A 21997-nucleotide genomic window follows, 5' to 3' on the forward strand; every position below is an offset into this window, starting at 1 on the left:
AGTTCTTTTTTTGAACCCAGTTATAGTCTTGGCCTTCACAACATCCTCTGGCAAAGAGTTCCACAGTTTGACTGTGCGTTGTGTGAAGAAATACTTCCTTTAGGTTTTTTTTTGTTTTGTTTTTTTTTTAAACCTGCTGCCTATTAATTTCATTTGGTGACCTGTAGTTCTTGTGTTATGTGTTGATGCCACACTTCAGTGCAAACTTCTAGAATAGAATCAGGACGTTGTGCATACTCTCTGAACGGCCATTTAGTGCTACCCTCCCCGATTCCTGTCTGAAGAGAGAGGCAAGAATCTTTGTTCTCCAGTCCATTTGTTTAGTTCTTCTGTTTAGGGAGAGAACTCCTGAGATCAGAGCTACATTCAGTCTGCTGAAGACAGGTAGAGCAAGAAGAATTCTAATCAAACCTATGACTATGGGGCTGTGTGTGTCTGTAGAGCTACAGATTGGGAGCTGGCACTGAACATTACACATGCTTGTATTTATCTTTGTTTTTTGTCAACTTATGATAAACTCTAACAGATTTTTTTTCCTGTAATCATTCTGCAAATCTGAATTTTCTCATGGTGTATATAAATAGGACAATACTCTGAATATTGCTTTCATGGCCATCTCATTCTGGCTGCATAGCTGGTAGCAAGATACATGTGTTGCTCTTTGATACATCTCCACTTTTACAGAACTTGATATGATTGGGGATTCTGCCAGTTCTGTGACACTGTTTCTATAATAAACTCACCTTCCAATGTGCATAAAACATAAATACGGTCTCCTTTAAATATGTTATAAAAGGTCACAGATCAGTTACTATTTTTCCCCTCTAAATACCAGTTTTGAAATATAATTTTACTGTTACAACAATATGTTCTGGAGGATGGGAAAAATAATGGGTGGTTTTAAGTAGTTCTGTTGCAGATTAATACACAAACTTTAGGAATTAAAAAAATAAAACTGGTCAAGCCATTCCATAGTATGATTTAATTGCAGTTCACATTTTAGGAAAGAAATAGATAGTAGCCAAGGGACTTGGTTCTGTTAATAATCTTGTATAAATAGATAATCTGTATAGTACCATATATATTCATAGGGCTCTAAAGACAAGTAAAAGACATGACCCTGCCCTGAGAAACGTGCCATCTAAAATTAAGTTTGTGAAGCTAATGAAGAAACACGTATATTAATACGGCTACTTCATCTGCTTGTGTGTAACTATCCAAGTACTTGCATGGTGTGACTATTTTACTATGTATCTTGTGTGACTTTGATTAGATTTTTTTTTTCTTTTTGTCAAAGGATATCTTTTGTGGTGCATATATCTGTGGGAGTACAAAATTAAGAGATTGTTTCCATGCTAATTTAATACAGTATTAATAATGAGAAGATCTTTACTGCATAATATTTAATGCTAATAAACCATAATTTTTTCTGCTCTTTAACTGGCCTTTAAAGTAGGAGAGAAACCACTGTGCTTTAAAATCTTTGACATTCAGACCTCCTACTGGCAGCACCAAAGGTGACATCCACTTTCAATAATACTGTAGCTGCCAGCAGGAGGTTTAAGATTTGTTTTAGTTAACTTAATTATAAATATAATTTACATTTTCTAAATAGCGAAAAGTGATTCTCACCAATGTGCTTTCAAGAGGAGCAAAAGGAATGTAGGTTTTTATTGCAGGAGTGTGATAAGTAGATGATTTTAATATATCATGTGCTACAATATTTATGTACACTGGAACAGGAGGAGTATCCATCTTAAATTTTTGTATTGATTTTGGACCCTATTCCTCTTCCTGTTGAAGTTATTGACTTCACAGGGAGTAAGGTTGGGTGTTTGGCTAGTACCCTTCACGCATTTGAAGCAGTAGTTTGTGGGTGGGCAGACAACCTTTATCTTTCTGCCCAAACAAAATAGTTTTTCGCAGTTCAGTTGTAGGCCCTTATTTTCAGGCTGAATTGATTTAAGTTTTTGGGGATCTTTGAAAGATGCATGGTATGTTTTATAAAAAAGACATTGGAGATGGCCTATAACTACTGCATGAAGCATTGGTGTAAATGAGGGCAGAATTTTGGTCCTCAAAACTTATTTTTGAAACTTTAAGCAAATATAAGGTTCCTGCATTATTTTGGGCTGGAGTAAATAAATGCGTGGCTAATTTAAATCTATATTGGATTTCTCTATATTTGTTATAATCTTTTTAAAAAAAAAAATAGTGCAAAGCAGCATTATGTTTTAAGTTGCCAAATCATGCATAAACAAAGTAATCAAGAATAGAGAATATTAGCTCTTTTAATCCTGCTATTCTTTCTTTGCTATGTTATGCACCCTTTTAAAAAGAAGTTAGCTTTCAAGTTTGCTAAATTAGTTTCTTGTATGTCCACTGGTGTAGCCATTTGATTAACCTTCTCATTCCAAATGATAGAGACAACTACCAAGAGTTCTTGTACCCTTTTTTCCTTACTTGCTAGTTCCTCCTGTTGACTGAACTGACACCTCAATCTTGTCTACTGCCTTTGCTTAGAAAAAGGGAGCTTCCTCGTCTGCTTCTCTGAGAGCATATGTTTTGGATTCTTTTTTTAACCTCTTCCCTCACTTTCATCCTAACTGAAAGGAAATTGACCTCCTAAGTAGAAGTGAGGGCGTTTTGGGGAATTCCCTTACCAGTAGAGATCTGCCCAAGTGGTTCTTCCTGCTGCAGTTATTAGTGGCTTCAGTGGGACTACAAAGAGGCATATCTTGTGCTCAGCAATGCCTAGTGCAGAAGAGACCTTGAGGCCACTTCTGTTTTCCAGGCTTATTGGGAACTATTTAGGAAAAATTCTACAAGATCCAGTTTTTAATAGACCAGCTCCTAAACCCACAGCAATGTGTCCGCAGCCTAATTTCTGTAACTGATTGATAAAGTGGTCTTGTATGTGGATAAGACTCCTTGGAAAATGTTACATTTCCAACCTTTTTCCAGAATTTTTTCATTAGAAGCTGGAATTTCCAGGCTCTGGAAGTGTTTTACGCACTTCCTCAGTAACACATTCCCTTTATGGATAGAAATCCAAATGCAACATTCTCATCATCTGTCTGAATCATGAACACCATTTGGAGTGTGGAATCAAGATAGACTTATTTCTGGGTCATTGCAAGTAGACGTTCCTGGAAGGTTGCAGCATGATCAATTTTCTGGAATTTTGGTGTAGGAAACTCCGTCAATATACTGCTCCTCTGGATTCCTCAACATTGTCTTTTCACATAAAAAGAGGAAACAACTATGGTCCCATAATCGCCAGAATGGGGTGAACAGCATACTCCCTAAATCTGTAAGCCAGCAAACTTCTTCTCAATCACAACCATTTATGTTCAGTGCAAAATACCTGCAAGCAGCAGGAAAAAGGGAGCACCATCGGAAAAATCTCTGGTCAGGTAACATCCACATGGTACTATGCAGAAGCAGAATTATTTGCAGCGTTCAGCTTGGTAGGGCAGTCCTAAGATTCGCTCTTAATATTTCATCTTCAAAGATGGAAGACTGGCATGCTCTTATTCTGTGGGAGAAGTATTTGTGGGAGCAGAGATGCATTTCCTTATTTCTCTTGATAATAAATGTACCCCCCTCAAAAAAATCAGTCATGACATGGAAGCAGTTGTACTATACTTATCACATTCTACAGTATGTGAAAACCCTGGTTCCCTAGATTGCTATTGATTTTAAATAGCGCTATCTGGTTTCTTCTGGGCTTAAGGACCTATTTAATTAAGGACCATTGACTGAGCCTGGTCTACCTAAGAACAAATCTACAATAGCCATTTCTGATATTTAGTTTTACTTCTAGATAAAATCTAGAAGAACTTGTATCACTTGTGCCTATGCAAGTATCTGGACAGCTTGGCTTTTTGCAAAGGCATCTATTCCCTTTTTTGGTCTAAGACAGACACATTAGGATTTCTCTTGGGTGGTTTTAATATATGCAATATATATAAGCTTGGGTTTTGGATTTTTTTTGTAAAGACTAAAAAAACTAGGTCATAGTTTTCTGAGAAGTTATTTTTGGCAGTCTTTTTCAAGTTCACCACTAATTGCCTGTTAATTGTCTGGTTATCTGTTGTATTCTTCCTATATTGTTGGAACATATTGATTGCTGGCTACTTTCTAGATGTATAGAGCCAGAGCCGTGGTTTCTATATACAAAAAATGTAAAATCATTGTTTGTATTATAGCTCCCAGAGACCCCACTTAGATCAAGCTCCTGTTGTGCATGGTACTGTGCAAACATAGTACCGGTAAGTCTTCACCTCAAGAGTTTACAATCTGTACATTTGTAATTTTGATTTCTTTTAGTAGCTCTCCACTGCTCTGGTTAGTCCCAGCTCATACTGCTTTTGTTTTAAAATGAAGGAATATACTTTTTTGACATAATACAGCTACAGAGTGAAAAAGCATCTACGCTTATTTCTGGTGCCTGCGGATCGGATCATGTCTTGTGTTGTATATATCCTCAGCATGCCAGCAAGGGGAATTGACAAGCAAGTGTTTAAAAAAAAAAAACAAAAAAACCCACTATGGTTATGATGCTATAGAAAACTCTGAGGTAGAAAGGATAGAAAACAAGAACAAGCACAACTCTTGATACCTACCTCCATATATAAGCTGGAATGGGCAGAATAACTCCAGAGACACTTGATCAGGCCAGTGGACACTGACTATGAGCATATTTTGCCCTTTAATTGTGACAAACTTTTCTTTAAAATACACAGTTGTTAAACCAAACATTGTTCTCGGATGTTGTCATAGAGATTTAATAATTGTGAGCTCTAAAGTTTGATAGCCTTAAATTGGATTTGATGATTCTAAGCAGGAATGCTTAGTTTCTTCTTTGACTACTAATTCATGTCGATTCCATGTTAGGTGTGTGCATGCCCACGTGCACACTGCCGGAGATTTTTCCCCAGCACTATCCATAGTGCCCCCTGGGATCCCACACTCATGCATCATTATAAGGGACAGTACCAGCCCCATGCCCCCTCAGTTCCTTCTTACTGCCTGTGACAGTTGTTTGAATGTCTTTCTCTCTTGCACTTCCAAGTGTTCCTAGTGGTTTTTGGTCTCCATTTCTTGCGTATAGTTACCTATTAGTTCTTAGTTGTTAGATTAGTTAGTATAGGTAGTGGTCCCATCATGTCCCAGGGCGCTCCCCCGTACTGAAGAAGGATAAGAAAGCAGTGGCGGATGAGCCAGGACCCGTGCCACGCCACTTGCCATCTTCTGAGTTGCATGCAGGAGCATCTCCAGGGCTCCGAGCCCAGTGAGGAACCGCCGCCAAAACCTGGGAGCAGTTGGGACTTGCACTTGAGAGCCACTTTGACACCAGAGGCATTTCAGGCTTCAAGGGACCTGATGGCCCTCCCCGTGCCGCCCACATTGCAAGACTAACCTTTGACCTCGGAGTCAGTGAAGGCGGCTTCCTCCAGAGGGAAACCCCCCATGGGCCTGCCACCGTGGTCTGTCGCTGGCTCCTCGATCCCAGACTCCTCAGCATTCTCTGTCTCAGTATTGATTCTGGTCTTCACGGTATCAGTCTCCGGAGTCACGATGCCAGTCTCCTTCCCTCCAGCGTCAATCCCCATCATAGCTGGCAGGGGGAAGCACTGACATCCATGCCCGTGGTCTCTAAGGGAGAATTCCTTCTCAGAGTTGGAAGGGGAATCCATCCCCTGGCCACCGAAACACCATTTGGCCTGTACACTGGGTTTCGGGACTGTTCCTGCAGTGGGTGCCTGGCCATCAGGGGAGTAGCCAACACACTGGCCATATTGGAACCCCTGGGGGTTCTGCCTGATGCTAGGAATCCCACTCCTATCAGTCATCCACATCTGAGAAGCAAGCCCCAGCGCCGCCTGTGCAGTTGCAGTTGCCTGTCTCGAACTCCAATGCCGGTACCGAGGCTCCAGCAACGGCTCCAGAGCCATCTACCCCAGTTACAGAGGAGGTTCCAGCCCCTCCCACAGCATTAGCATTGTCCTCATCATCATCCCCAGATGAGGTGGTGGCTGGTCCTGCCCAACTATTACCATTGGATAACTTTCGGGTTCACCACGAGCTCCTTAAATGGGTCATCTCGAATTTGGAGCTAGAAGTGGAGCTGAAGGAGCCCACAGACAGTCTCTTGGATATTCTGGGCTGCAGCAGCCCCCTCTAAGTTTGCGTTGCCAGTCCATGAAGGGGTGCTGAAACTAGTCAAAGGACTCTGGCAGACCCCATCATCTCTGCTCCCAATATTGAAAAGGGCAGAGAGAAAGTATTATGTCCTGACCCAGGGTTATGAATATATGTACCCACCGCCTGGATCCCCACTGGCATCCGCTGTAAATAAGTGGGAGACACAGGGTCAGGCGAGCACTACACCTAAAAATATGGACACAAGAATGCTGGACATGTTTGGAATAAAAATGTATTCCACTGCCAGACTCCAACTCAGGATCTCCAACCACCAGGCATTGCTGGGGAGGTATAGATATAATACCTGGGACTCCGTGATGACATTTAAAGAGTCCTTGCCTCAGCATTCAAGGCAAGAATTCCTGGCCATCATGGTTGCCTTGGATGAGGCTGACTCGGCAGCCAGGTCAATGGCCTTGGCAGTGTCCATGCGGCATAGCTCATGGCTGCAGTGTTCTGTCTTTTCTCCAGAAGTGCAGCAGTCGGTCTAAGACCTCCCCATTGAGGGTAATGTCCATTTCTCTGAGCTGACGGATGCCAATCTGTATGGGCTGAAAGACTCAAGGGTCATGCTGCGATCTTTGGGCCTATACATGTCCCTGGCCTCCAGAAAAGGCTTCCGGCCGCAACTACTTCACAAGTTCTCAGGACCTCTAGGCACGAGCCCTTCAAGAAGAAAGGAAAGGGCTATAAACGCAGACAGCCTGCACCTTCCACCTCGGCCTACCCAGCTAGCCCTAGACAGGCCTTTTTTGAGGGTGCGCCTGAGGGCAGCGTACCAGACTTAGCACAGGATCCACCCCTCCCCCCCCCCCGCCCTTTTGTTTTTGACCATCTATTTCCATTCCATACTTCATGGTCCCAAATAACTTCAGACCACTTGGTGTTCTCCACTTTGACACACTGATACATTCTGCAGTTTTCATCCATCCCGCCCTCTCATCCCCAAGTCCTGTCCCTCTTCAGGCACCCTTCTCACAAGCATCTCCTCGTCCAGGAGATAGACTCTCCTGTGTGTGTGTGGGGGGGGGGGGGCGCGGGGGGGGGGGGGGTTACTCCCAATATTTCCTGATCCCGAAGCCCAGAGGAGACCTCAGGCCCATCCTAGAGTGACCACCTTCTCCTCAACGAACATCTCAAGAAGTTGAAGTTCTCCATAGTCTCCCTGTCCTCCATCGTTTCCTCCCTGGATCTGGGAGATTGATATGCCACCCTGACTGTAAAAGACGTCTATTTCCATATCGCCATCTTCTGTGGACACAGGAGGTTCCTTCAATTCATGGTGGGCCAGCGCCACTACCAATTTACTGCACTCACCTTCGGACTTTCATCAGCCCCAAGGATTTTTACAAAGTGTATGGCGGTAGTTGCGGTTCACTTGAGACATCGAGGCATACAGATCTATCCATACCTTGACGACTGGTTAATCAAGGGCCAGTCGCGAGTTCAGGTTCAACACAGCTTCAGTATAGTAAGGATCACTTGGCTACGGCTGGGTCTGCTGATAAACAAGCAGATATTCACTCTGATCCCAGCATAGAGGATAGATTTTATAGGAGCAATGCTCAACTTCAGTCAGGCCAGAGCCTACCTGCCAGAAGTCCAGTTCCCCCATGTCAGATTCCACCCACTCATGACCGCTCAGTTATGTTTTGAGATTGCTGGGTCACATGGCAGCATGCACGGTATGCACGGCTGCACCTCAGACTTCTACTCCTCCAGCAAACGCCACCTGGAATTATTCCTCACAATCCCATCTGCCGTTCTCTCATCGTTGACTTGGTGGGCAGATCCGCGATCAGTAATGACCGTTTGCCACTCTATGCCCGTCAGTGACATTGATCTCAGACGCGTCAGACCTGGGTTGGGGAGCCCACCTTGGCAGTTGCAGTACCCAAGATCTCCGGTCACAGGAGGAACTCTCCCTCATCATGCATGTCAGGAAACTGAGGGAGATTTGCTTGGCTTGCCAGGTGTTTCTTCCTTACCTCTTGGGCAAGGTGGCGCTGATCCTGATGGACAGTATGGCCTTGATCTATAATAAAAAAGGAGGGGCTCCTTCCTCAGCCCTGTGCCAGGAGGCGTTACGGTTGTGGGACTTCTTCATCCAACATGTTCACCTCAAGACAGTGCACCTTCCAGGGGACTGGAATACGCTGGCAGATTGCCTTAGCGGGTCCTTTTTCCTCTTGCCACGAGTGGTCCCTCCACCCTGAGGTAGTCAGTGCCATCTTCCAGAAGTGGGGCACTTCCCAAATGGACCTGTTCGCCACCAGGAAAAACACGAAAGGCTAGCAGCTCTGCTCAATATGAGGGCTCAGTAAGCGCTCCCTGTCCAATGCCTTTCTGCTCTCATAGTCTGTGGGGGTCTGCTGTACGCCTTTCCATTGATAGAGTTGATTCACAAGGGCCTCTTAAAGATCAAGAGACAAGGCAAGGATAATCCTAATCACCCGCAGCATTAGTTTGGCATACTTCTGGAACTGTTGGTAGTAGCTGGAATAGAGCTCACGTTGCACCCAGACTCGATCTCCCAAAACCAAGGCTGCTTATTCCATCTGAACCTCGTATCCCTGCACCTGGCATCCTGACTGCTGTGTGGCTGAACTCGGAGGAACAAGCCTGATTGGAGCAGTTCCAGCAAGTTTTATTAGGTAGCGGAAAACCCTCCACCAGAGCGACCTTCTGGGCCAAGTGGAAGCACTTGTAGATTCATACTAAGGTCAGAAGGGACCATTATGATCATCTAGTCTGACCTCCTGCACCTCTGACAGGTCACAGAATCTCACCCACCCACTCCTGAAAAACCTCACCTATGTCTGAGCTATTGAAGTCCTCAAATCGTGGTTTAAAGACTTCAAGGAGCAGAGAATCCTCCAGCAAGTGACCCATGCCCCATGCTAGAGAGGAAGGCGAAAAACCTCTAGGGCCTCTTCCAATCTGCCCTGGAGGAAAATTCCTTCCCGACCCCAAATATGGCGATCAGCTAAACCCTGAGCATACAGGCAAGATTCACCAGCCAGATACCCAGGAAAGAATTTTCTGTAGTAACTCAGATCCCACCCCATCTAACAGCCCATCACAGGCCATTAGGCCTATTTACCATGAATATTTAAAGATCAATTAATTACCAAAACCATGTTATCCCATCATACCATCTCCTCCATAAACTTATCAAGTTTAATCTTAAAGCCAGATAGATCTTTTGCCTCCACTGCTTCCCTTGGAAAGATACTCCAAAACTTCACTCCTCTGATGGTTAGAAACCTTTGTCTAATTTCAAGTCTAAACTTTCTGGTGGCCAATTTATATCCATTTGTTCTTGTGTCCACATTGGTACTGAGCTTAAATAGTTCCTCTCCCTCTCCGGTATTTATCCCTCTGATATATTTTTAGAGAGCAATCATATCTCCCCTCAACCTTCTTTTAGTTAGGCTAAACAAGCCAAGCTCTTTGAGTCTCTTTTCATAAGACAAGCTTTCCATTCCTCGGATCATCCTAGTAGCCCTTCTCTGTACCTGTTCCAGTTTGAATCCATCCTTCTTAAACATGGGAGACCAGAACTGCACACAGTATTCCAGGTGAGGTCTCACCAGTGCCTTGTATAACGGTACTAAAACCTCTTTATCCCTACTGGAAATACCTCTCCTGATGCATCCCAAGACCGCATTAGCTTTTTTCACAGCCATATCACATTGGCGGCTCATAGTCATCCTATGATCAACCAATACTCCAAGGTCCTTCTCCTCCTCCATTACTTCTAATTGATGCGTCCCCAGCTTATAACTAAAATTCTTGTTATTAATCCCTAAATGCATAACCTTACACTTCTCACTATTAAATTTCATCCTATTACTATTACTCCAGTTTACAAGGTCATCCAAATCCTCCTGTAGGATATCCCGGTCCTTCTCTAAATTGGCAATACCTCCCAGCTTTGTATCATCCGCAAACTTTATTAGAACACTCCCACTTTTTGTGCCGAGGTCAGAAATAAAAAGATTGGTCCCAAAACTGATCCTTGAGGAACTCCACTGGTAACCTCCCCCCAGCCTGACAGTTCACCTTTCAGTGTTGTTTTCACCAGTTTCACCATTGTAGTCTCCCCTTTAACCAATTCCTTATCCACCTTTCAGTGTTCATATTGATCCCCATCTTTTCCAATTAACTAATAATTCCCCATGTGGCACGGTATCAAACGCCTTACTGAAATCTAGGTAAATTAGATCCACTGCGTTTCCTTTGTCTAAAAAATTTGTTACTTTCTCAAAGAAGGAGATCAGGTTGGTTTGGCACGATCTACCTTTTGTAAAACCATGTTTTATTTTGTCCCATTTACCATTAACCTCAATGTCCTTAACTACTTTCTCCTTCAAAAATTTTTTCCAAGACCTTGCATACTACAGATGTCAAATTAACAGGCCTGTAGTTACCCGGATTACCTTTTTTCCCTTTCTTAAAAATAGGAACTATGTTAGCAATTCTCCAATCATACAGTACAACTCCTGAGTTTACAGATTCATTAAAAATTCTTGCTAATGGGCTTGCAATTTCGGGTGCCAATTCCTTTAATATTCTTGGATGAAGATTTTCTGGGCCCCCCGATTTAGTCCCATTAAGCTGTTTGAGTTTCACTTCTACCTCAGGTATGGTAATATCTACCTCCATATCCTCATTCCCATTTGTCATGCTACCATTATCCCTAAGATCCTCTTTAGCCTTATTAAAGACTGAGGCAAAGTATTTGTTTAGATATTGGGCCATGCCTAGGTTATCCTTAACCTCCACTCCATCCTCAGGGTTTAGCAGTCCCACTTCTTCTTTCTTTGTTTTCTTCTTATTTATATGGCTATAGAACCTTTTACTATTGGTTTTAATTCCCTTTGCAAGGTCCAACTATACTTGACTTTTAGCCTGTCTCACTTTATCCCTACGTGTTCTGACCTCAATAAGGTAGCTTTCCTTGCTGATCCCTCCCATCTTCCACTCCCTGTATGCTTTCTGCTTTTTCTTAATCCCCTCTCTGAGATGCTTGTTCATCCAGCTTGGTCTCCTGCCTGTGAATTTTTTCCCCTTTCTTGGGATGCAGGCTTCCGAAAGCTTCTGCAGCTTTGATTTAAAGTAATCCCAGGCCTCCTCTACCTTTAGATCCATAAGTTCTTCAGTCCAATCCACTTCCCTAACTAATTTCCTTAATTTTTTAAAGTCAGCCCTTTTCAAATCAAAAACCCTAGCTGCAGATTTATTTTTGTTAGTCCTTCCGTTCAGTTTGAACTGAATAAGCTCATGATCACTTGAGCCAAGATTATCCTCTACAACCATTTCTTCTATGAGGTCCTCACTACTCACCATAACCAAATCTAAAATGGCATCCCCTCTAGTCAGTTCAGCAACTACTTGATGAAGGAATCCATCAGCTATCGCATCTAGGAAAATCTGAGCCCTATTATTATTACTAGCACTTGTCCTCCAGTCTATATCTGGGAAGTTAGTCTCCCATGATCACACAGTTTCCATTAGTATTTACTTTATTAAAAACATTAAAAAGGGCTCTATCCATATCCAAATTAGATCCCGACGGTCTATAGCACACTCCAAGCACTATCCCAGGGAGGCTCTAATAGTTTTCTTCCCCAATGTAGTTTTTGCCCAGACGGACTCTCTTATCCATTCCCTCGCTTCTTATTTCCTTACATTGTACCTCATCATTGATATACAGTGCTACTCCACCACCTTTACCTTTATGTCGGTCTTTCCTAAACAGCACATACCCTTCAATACCTGTAGTCCAGTCATGACTACTATTCCACCATGTTTCTGTTATCCCTATAATACCTGGTTTCACTTCATCTGTTGGGCTGCTGATCAGAGTCTTGCCCTGATATAGACCTCTCTGTAGACCATCTTGGACTACCTGCTCCTCCTGAATCACCATGGTCTGGCTCTATCCTTGGTCAGGGTCTACTTTGGTGGCCATTTCAACCTTCCATCCTCCAGTCCAGGGCAGGTCAGTATTCTCTTATGAGATGACAGTCTGGTTCCTCAAGGGCTTAGAGAAACTATATCTGCAGGTCCACGTCCCAGTCCCCCCATGGGACCTAAATCTGGTTCTGTCCAGTCTCACACGGCTCCACTTTGAGCCATTGGCTTCTTGTTCGCTGCTGCTCTCCTGGAATGTTGCCTTTCTAGTGGCAATTATGTCAGCTAGAAGGGTCTCTGAAATCGGAGCCCTGACTTCAGAACCCCCTTACACAATGTTCTTCAAATACAAGGTCCAGCTGCACCCCCATTTGGCCTTCTTGCCAAAGGTGGTGTCACCGTTCCACTACAGCCAGGACATTTTCTGCCTGTCTTATTCCCGAAGCTCCACAGTTTGGATGAGGAACATGGTCTGCATTTGTTAGGCGTGCCCTGGCCTTCTACATTGAAAGGACTAGACCCTTTCGCAAGTCAGCACAGCTATTTATGACAGAGGTGGACAGGATAAAAAGTCTGCCCATGACATCCCAGAGAATCTGGTCTTGGATAACTGCCTGCATCAGGTTTTGCTATGAGTAGGCAAAGCTTCCGCTGCCGACCATCTTGATGGCCTATTCAGTCAGAGTTCAGGATTTGTCAGCGGTCTTCCTCGCACAAGTTCTGATCCTAGACATCTCCAGAGCTGTGACAAGGTCATCTATTCATACCTTTGCTTCCCACTATGTTATCACCCAGCAGGCCTGGGACGACGCACACTTTGGGAAAGCAGTGTTACAATCAGCATGCCTGTGAACTCCAAGCCCACCTTCAGGGATACTGCTTGTGAGTCGCCTAACATGGAATCAACATGAGCAAGCACTCAAAGAAGAAAAAAATGGTTACATACCGTTTGTATGTGTTGTTTTTTGAGATGTGTTGCTCATGTCCGTTCCATGACAACCCCCCACCCCACCCCTCTGTCAGAGTTGCCGCAAGAAGGAACTGAGAGGCGCCTTATACCGGCGCATGAGCGTGGAGCTCCAGGGGGCACTACGGCCAGCCCTATGGATACCATTAGGGGAAAAATCTCCGGCAGCTGCGCACATGAGTGTGCACATACCTAACATGGAATGGAAATGAGCAACACATCTTGAAGCACGAAAGTTAGGTAACTGTTTGTTTTCCTGAGACTGCTCCTGCCTTTTAATATTAAGTGCCACAAGAGACAAGATGAATATGAACATTATTCAGTTTGTTTACAGGGAGGAAGGTGTGAAAGAGGAACCAGATTTGCCTTGTTGCCTGAAGCATTGACATGGTGCATGTATTGTCCAAATTTGAATCTCTACTTCTTTGCAGAGTGACGCTTTTTGTAACCTCTCTTCTATTTCTAATTAGCATTCCTGTAAAGACTGCTATCTGTGACATGAGATGTCTTTCATAGATCCTTCTTCTTCAGTTTCCTTTTTCCACCTAACTGCTCTCCTTTTTTTCTCTCTCTCTTTCCTCTATTCTTGTGTAGGCTTGACCAAAGATGGCAGTAATGAAAATATTGATTCCCTTGAGGAAGTCCTTAATATTTTAGCAGAGGAAAGTTCTGATTGGTTTTATGGCTTCCTCTCATTTCTCTATGATGTAATGACTCCTTTTGAAATACTAGAAGAAGAAGAGAGCGAAGCTGCAGATGATGTTGATGGTACGTCACAGAATGAAGGGGTTCAGGGAAAAAAGACTTGCGTTATTGTGGATTTACAGAACCAGTGACTCATTCAGGGGCTAATTTTATTGGCTTGTGAAAATGTCCATGCAATCATCAATCTTAATATGACAGGGCTTTATGGCAGTGGGTGGATTTAAAAAACAAACCAAACTCTGAATGAACATTCTAAATATGAGCTAAAATCAGCCAGCCATGTGATATAGTTTCACTACTTGAAAAGCCTTTCAGTGACTTTCTCCATTTTGTGACCGGGAGATTAACATTTACACAAATGTGTAATTATGCCTAGGATAAAATAACTAAATAAAAAGTATCTGCAGTTATGTAGTTGGCTTCTGTATGGTTTTGCTTCAGTTTGTGCATTTTGTGCACTAAAGTTGGCAAACTAACTATAATAAGCTGTACCGTTACCCCTTATAAACATTTGTCTTTCTAACGAGCATTAATTGACGCATTTTGTAATGGGCTTGATTACAAGATATTCTGGCATGATTAATATGTTATGTAAATATATATTTATATGTTAATCCTTACTAATATAGCTATTATACAAATGAGTGCTCTTATGAAATACCATATGATAAATTATTCATACCTTAAATTTAAAATTAATTTTGTGATTCACTGATTTCTCAGATACATGCTTTTTACCCATTTAATTAGAAGCACTGTATAGTGCTTGTAAAATGTGTAAAAATTATTTTGTTCTAGGTTAGTTAACATATCGTATTCAGGAAAGAGCATGTCAATATGTTTATCTAATTTGAAAGAAAGCTTTCAGTCAAATTTTTTGTATAATAATCACACCCTAAGGGCTGCTCTGATCTGTTTTCAAGGGTTTTTTTAGTGAGCATTTTATGAAAGTGGGAAATTGTGAATATGTATTTCTTATGTAATGATGAAATATATTAAAGATTACTCCACACAAAGTAGAATTTAATGTCTTCTATTTCTTGTGAAATTCAACAAACCTGATTCCATTTTTGCAAGGGTTAATCTGTTAAATTGTTTAATGCATGTTTCCAAAGTCTATTTTGGCATATATGGATTTGTTGATAGTGAAGGTAACTGAACACCACTGAAAACCTGCCTCTCTACAGCAATCGGCTTCAGTTCTTATCTAGTTCAGAAACCTTGAACTGAGATCTCACTTTAAATTTACAAATATGGTATATTCATATAATTAATTCTTTGATATTTTAATGTTGAAAATACCATAAGCATTTTATTAATGATGCCTATTAACTTTGCTATGCTTACGTTTTGTAAAAAAAGTTCTGTTATGAAACTCGTATCTCAGGGTTTTAATTTGTCATATCCAGGATGAAACTTAATGTGCTTTATTTTAAATGGATTTTGAATTGACACGGCCATTTTAAAGATATATAAATAGTGTTGTAGCTCGGACAGCACTGATACATAATTCAAAATGAAACTAATGAAATTAAGTGTAGGTGGCATCTTGAACTGCAAGTAAATTGCAGAATGAGATACGGAATTTGTCTTGAAATATTAGGGAACTGCAAACACCCAGAAAGGGCAATAATTACTTAGAGTAGGGTATAACTCAAAGAAACAAGATAAAATGAAGGGAGGGAAACGTTTGTTTGAGTGTCATGAACATTTCTCAGCAATAAGACATATTAAGAGCATAAGGGCGTTTTCCAAGCAAAATGGTGGTAGCTGAGGACGCTTAAAACAAAATTAGAGCAGTAGAAAATACTTTAGAAAACAGACAGGGGGGTAGACTAGATGACCTACTAGAACTTTTCAGTCTCTAGAATGGGATTTTTAAAAGTGCTCATTTATTGGCTTAAACTCTTCCTGTTGAAGTTAACACTGTGTCTATACGGTGAATTAAGGTGTGACTGTAGCGTGGGCAGGCATATCTGCATTAACTGTAATTTAGCCTGCGTGAGTAGTGAAGATGATGTGGTGGTGCAGACTTCTGTGTGGGTTAGCAACCAGAGAACATATCCAGAGTCCCCAATTGGCTTCTTATGGGACATAGCCAACACTGAAGCCACCACATCTCCACTACTGTCATGCACGAGCCTGATAACAGCAAGTGTGGGTATTCCTAACTGCACTACAATTACACAGGTGTAGATGTACCCTAAAATCCCATTGACATCAGTGGGAGCAGCGTTAAGTCAATGCTGAGCAGTTGTGAAATCCCACTCTTAAAGTCTATGGTAAAACTTGTTTCGTTGCACTGAAATATGTTAATGGTTATCTAACGATGTGAGGGACTTCGGTCTTGGAGGTCCTAATACAAGTTTAGTGAGTTTTACTTTTACTTCAGTGTTTTTTAAAAATTAAAATGTTTGTTTATTGTTGGGATTCCCTCAGAGACCTTTTCCATGCAGCTTATCCAGAACATCTTCTCCCAAAACTAGAGAATACTTCATCTGGTTCTTCAGGATCCAGAAACTCAGTTCGACTCCACATTTCATCACTCAGGTTCCTTTATTTGGTGTACAGCAAAGCTACGCTGAGTAGATCAGACTCAGGCGTAGGGGCTGGGGATAGGGCGTACCACATATCCAAAGTTACACAGAAAACCTCTTCCTTTATATACATTTACATATATGTTTGACATTGCATCACATGTTTTTGAATTGGCTTGATTACTTTTCAGGAATCTCTCCCTTTACAGCCTGCTCTTTCCATGTGCTAGTGATATAGAACCTGATTTTTACATTCTGTGTTTATCTTGTCCATTGTCCCCAGCATTGGGGTGTTCTGGCTTATCTTAGCTAGCGTAGACATCATGACTTCAACGTACTGCTTGTTAAGCCCCTATTTACAGTCTAACCTTCCATTCACCTTCCTAGTCATGCCCATTAAGAAATAATGCAAGTTACTTATGTCAAGTCAGGCCTACAGTTATATTCAGGTAAGCAAGCGAATAGTTAGAACTGAAACTCAATTCCATCATGTCTAAGTACAAACAATATGCTTGAGCCTTACATAGTTTGTTCTGAAATGCCCATGTTACAAAATGGTGGGTTAAAGTGGGTTAAAGCCTAAACTTAAGGTTAGCATATTTCAGGTTCCCAAAAAGAGGACACTGCAGAAGGAGGGACCTGGGGGGGAGGAGAGGGCAGAAGGGGGAGCTGAGAAGGGAGGACAGTTGGGAATGCTGGAGGGGGTACCTGCAGCAGGGGTACTCACTGGAGGGGATGGGGGGCAGGGAGCAGTGTTGTTGTCTGTCACTGTGGCAGAGTGGCTGCCCAAGCTCAGGATGCAGTGACAGCAATCAGTCAGTGCCTCCCTGTGGGCCCTCTTGCCCAGGGCTGAGATCCAGGACCTGGATGGGTGGAATCTAGCAGCTGTGGCTTGCAGGAAAATAGACCAGTTAGCTGCAGGGTAGGGATCAATTGGGAAGCAGAACAGTTGGGTGTCTTTCTGAGCTGCAGCTTGTGTGCTCTGCAAAAATCTAGGACACTTCCTGTTTATAAAATCCCCCTTGGACAGAGAAAAGAGACTCAAAAAGAGGCTTTGTCCAGGAAAAGCCAAACATATGATTATCCTTTGTGACTTAATTCACTTTTTAAATGCATTTGGTATATTAAAATATTCCACAAAAGCCAAAGAAATGTGTAAAATGTGCAAAATTTCATTTACTTCCACATACATTGATACAATCTAAAATATGTTCAGAGAAGAGAGCCGGGTTACATTTAACAGTTGAAGTTAAGTGATAATACATATTTGAATGGCACGTATATACTGCATAAATAATAAATTCTCAGTTTATTTTGTAGTCCTAAATGAAAGAATACTGTTCTGTGAGATCTTGTTAATGTGACATGAACTGAACTCACATCCTATACCATATTATTAATTTTACTGTGAGGATTTATGACTAAATATTTTCCCTTGGGATACATTTATGATGGTCTTCATCTTTCTCAAAAGGTTATTTTTAATAAGGTGCATGGAGTTGCATCAAATAAGTGTCCTGTTTCTTTAAAAAAGCTGCAGTTAATGATTCTCTCCACCTCTCCAGAATTTTTATGAACAATATTTCTGGATGCCCTTCTCTGTTCTGCTCCCTTATGCTTTCCGTAGATGGAAAATTTCATAACATTCAAAATTGCAAACAGTTATCAGAATTCAAGTCCGCAACCTACAAACAAGATATTATATGACAAATTGCATTTGTAAAAATTGTTAGGTTTTCCAGAGAGCTCAGAAAAGCGTTGGGGCTAAATAACTTCAAAAACTAGGCTTGCTGACCCTCAGTTGAATGGGTTGGATCTGAAAATGACTGGTTATGAGGTTTCAAAAAGAAATCTTAATTGTAAATATGAAATACGATTCTTCTAACTTGTGCAATCTTCTATAATTTTATTCTAGAAGAGAAAATCAGGTTAATTCTGTGATTTATCATTTTTGTTTTCTACCCAATGGTTAGGGGGAGCACTGTTTAAAAAAAACTTAACTTTTGATCAGCTTATTAAAAATACTATTTAGTGAGCTGAGATGGTGGATGCTGGGAAGTCCTTAATCTTTCTGCATAAGCTTTTGCTTGCTTTTCTGTGATACTAATAAAAATAAGTTACATAAAAGTTATAGTTTTGTTCCACCCACAAAAATTGTAATGGCTGATAATATATTTAAAGGCTGAACCCCTGATTTCTGTGACACCTTCAACAGTATTTAATGTGAAAGTGTAAGCAATTTTTTTTTTTTTTAAAGAGACCATGTTTAGAATGTCTGGAATCAGTTATATTAAAGTTGAATAAAATGAACCAAGAAATGTTTATATATCTTTTGAGATTACTGTTGCATATATTTTGGAGCTTTTTAAAAAAAGTACCTTTAAAATTTTCACTCTTACACTTTTTCAAGGGCAGTTGGTTATAGGACCGCTCATTCTTAAGTAACATTTCATAATTTTGTATCATTAGTAAGTCTCCAGTGACTTACCTTAGAAGAAATTAAAATTTTGTGAATTATTCATTTAGGTTACATGTGGGGGGTGGAAAGGAAGGGAAAGGCGTTGAATGGTTAGGGAACATTTTAATTGCAGCTTCGGTTAGTAAAAATGGTAGGATAGAACAAATCCATTTTAAAAACATTTTTTGCTTAATACTTTGAGGTCAAAAAGTCTGTCAGTGTGGTTCAGTCAGTCTGCACTGATGTGTTTCCCAACTCCATAGCCATCCAGCAAGGTAGTTTTCTGTAGAAATTAATGCATTTCATGCTGCTGCACCACTACCAAGGGGTTTTTCAATCAGTTTTCACAGTTGTGTTGCACTTATGAATGGTTCCACTCTGAGGCTAACAGAGAGAAAAGACTTACTTCTTGGACTTTGTTTCTACTTGGCAAACAAGATGCAATACTCATACATCTGTGATTTATCTTCACAAAGAAAAGCCAATTTTTAAAGCCCAATTCTTTCTATTCAGAGAGAAGATAGATAATCTGAGCTATGAATGTTCTCTAATAACATACATTACGTCCCAGATATTCTTGGGATCCGTACAATTGCGGGAAGTGTTTTAATAGATTTTTAGGTCAACATCCTTCAGCTCAGAAACCCTGATCAGATGTATCATGGCTACAACTCAGTTCTTCCTTTCATAGTTAGGTGAGCAGGCAAGCAAGAGAGTCTTGAGAGAAGCTTACTCCGAATGACTTGACAGCAGTTCCTGCAATCCTCTGTTATGCTAGCTGTGTAAACTACAAAGCTGTCTTTCATTTGAGAGTGTGGGAAGAACATCTTTCCAAGCTCTGATTTGCCTGTTTACCTGAAGGACCTGTGAAACTTGGTAGCAAATAGAATCCAACTTAAGGTAAGTGGTAGCATTTTATAAGCAAACTATTTTGGTTGAGCAGAAGGCCATTAAATTCCAATATAGTAAATTGCAGAAGTAAAATAAATGATATGGACAAGATAAAGAAAACCATACATTAGTTTTCTCTTGTGGTTCTTGTGTGGAGTATAGATAGATGTGTAAAATTCAGAGATCAAGATCGGTAGATTTATAATATAAAGATTAACTTCTTGCTTGGAAACTTACTTTTTGCGTTCTTAGTTCCACAATTTAAATGTCTTCCTTTGTTAATCTTCTGTTAGAGATAAACTTTTTGTATGCGAGCTAAAGATGACTAGTTTGGGAAACTACTTGGTGGTGGACTGACATGAAACTCTTTTTTCTTTCTGCTACCCTGATGTGTCTGATGGAACTTTCTGGGGTATGGCAACAAATATGCTCAGACTGAATGTGAACTACAAAAGTTATTTATAAGTATTAAAATGTAGCCTTTGATGTTTACTTACAGTTCTAGTAAATGTGCTTTACCTTTGTAGAACAAGGAGAGTAATAAATAATGTCAATGTCAGTAATGGATTTGAGATAATTTAACTCTTAAAAAGAAAAGGAGTACTTGTGGCACCTTAGAGACTAACCAATTTATTTGAGCATGAGCTTTCGTGAGCTCATGCTCAAATAAATTGGTTAGTCTCTAAGGTGCCACAAGTACTCCTTTTCTTTTTGCGAATACAGACTAACACGGCTGTTACTCTGTTAACTCTTAAAATTTCATTAAACTGTACTAAAGCTTTAATATCGCTAATTATTAAGTTCAGCATTGTTACTCCTGGGAAAACAGGACCTTCTTTTGTTAGAAACTCGCTCAGAAATATTTACATTTTACCTTCTTAAAAAAAAAAAATCCACCTAAGAGTTGTAAACTGATGGGGGAATGTCCTCTGGATTCTAAATGTATAGGACCAAATCATGCTGTCAGTATTCAAACAGAAATCCCCATCAACTGGGAGTTCTGCTTAAAAATCGGTGACATTTTATGAGCATTTTTATGTGCATTTTTAAAAAAAAAAGAGAGAAAATTACCATCCTTAATTATTTATTTATTTTTTGAATAACCACTGGTTTAGTAGACCCTACCAAAAAAAAAAATCCTTGAAATACAAAACAACAAACACTGCATCGGCAGTTCTCTTTAGATCTATACTGACCTCAATTTAATGAAACTGACTCTCAAAGGCACTTCATAAGTGTATTCGGTCATGTTAATTTAAATGTTTAGAAAAAAATGAACATTTTGTCAAATAAAACATGAGAAGTAAATTGTTTTTTAATTATTTATTTTTAAAGAGTGAAACTTGGAAGTTTCCAAGAAGGTATTGTACATCAGAATATAAAGTGCGAACATCTTTAAAATGATATCCTTTAGAAGTTTCATTTTGTTTTAAATACTCTAACTATTCTTTGTCTTTAAATGTTGTTGTTTCTGAATTAATAGTACTTGTGTATTGGTTCTCTAGTGATGAAATGCTTGAGGTGCTTTATTCATGTGTTCATTCTACATTTTCTTTTGTATTAAAAAAAAATGTGTGATACAAGCGTAAGAATTTAAGAATCCCTTGTGTGTAATGTTTTAAAAGTTAGTGTCAGTTAAGTAGAGTTGTGTAGTACCAAGTTGACTAACATTAGGCATTATGAAAAGACGCTATATTTATAGTAATATTTGTTTTTACATAATTTAGTAAGCAGCTTGTGAAAAGATTTGCCGAAGTCTCCAAATCTGTCATAAAACTTGAAAATAGTATGTGTGGCAAGGCACCTCTTTTGTCTCGCTGGACTTAGTGCTCCCTCCTCTGGCAGGGACAGGGCCTGGGGTAAATCAGCCCCGCTCTGGAGCATGTCTGTCTTCCCTCTCTGGGGTTTGCTTCTCAGAGCCTTCCCAGTAAGCCTCAGGGCAGGCCTGAGGAGTGGTCCTCGGCCAAACACAAAAGAAAACAAGTCTATAACGCACCGATTCTAAAGCGGAATAACTTTCCCTGGCCCCCTCACTGGGGCAGGTGTTGTCCTGTCGCTGGCCCTGGGGTGTCAGTCCTGCCCCTAAACAGGCACTGGGTTTGGGTGTCTCCCCTCTGGGGAGGAGCGCACTCTCTCAACTGGAGAAACCTATCTCTATGCTGCCACCAGCCTTGCAGCAGTTTGTCCTCCCCTCACCAGAATAGATATTTTTTTTAAACAGGTTTCAGGCAGCCCTTAATTGGACTCAGGTGTCCCTAATTGACCTGAAGTAACCCTTTCCCAGTTTGTAGGAAAAAGGGCCTTTAGCAT

General features: G+C 40.9%; 1 protein-coding gene across 3 annotated transcripts in view; it reads left to right on the plus strand.

Annotated features, from left to right (window-relative positions):
* LOC122461315 (aspartyl/asparaginyl beta-hydroxylase-like) overlaps positions 1–21997 on the plus strand; it is a 73231-nt gene that overhangs the window by 44891 nt on the left and 6343 nt on the right. For 2 of the 3 annotated variants that reach the window (XM_037892560.2, XM_043539582.1), the window contains one exon: positions 13691–20672. In XM_037892560.2, the coding sequence (XP_037748488.1) occupies positions 13691–13932 (242 nt within the window). In that variant the 3' untranslated portion in view covers positions 13933–20672. Of the gene's footprint in view, positions 1–13690; positions 20673–21997 lie in introns of those variants that run through there. The other variant, XM_043539581.1, reaches the window with a different exon arrangement.

Source organism: Chelonia mydas, chromosome 2, assembly GCF_015237465.2.
Source record: "Chelonia mydas isolate rCheMyd1 chromosome 2, rCheMyd1.pri.v2, whole genome shotgun sequence".
Lineage (NCBI taxonomy): Eukaryota > Metazoa > Chordata > Testudines > Cheloniidae > Chelonia > Chelonia mydas.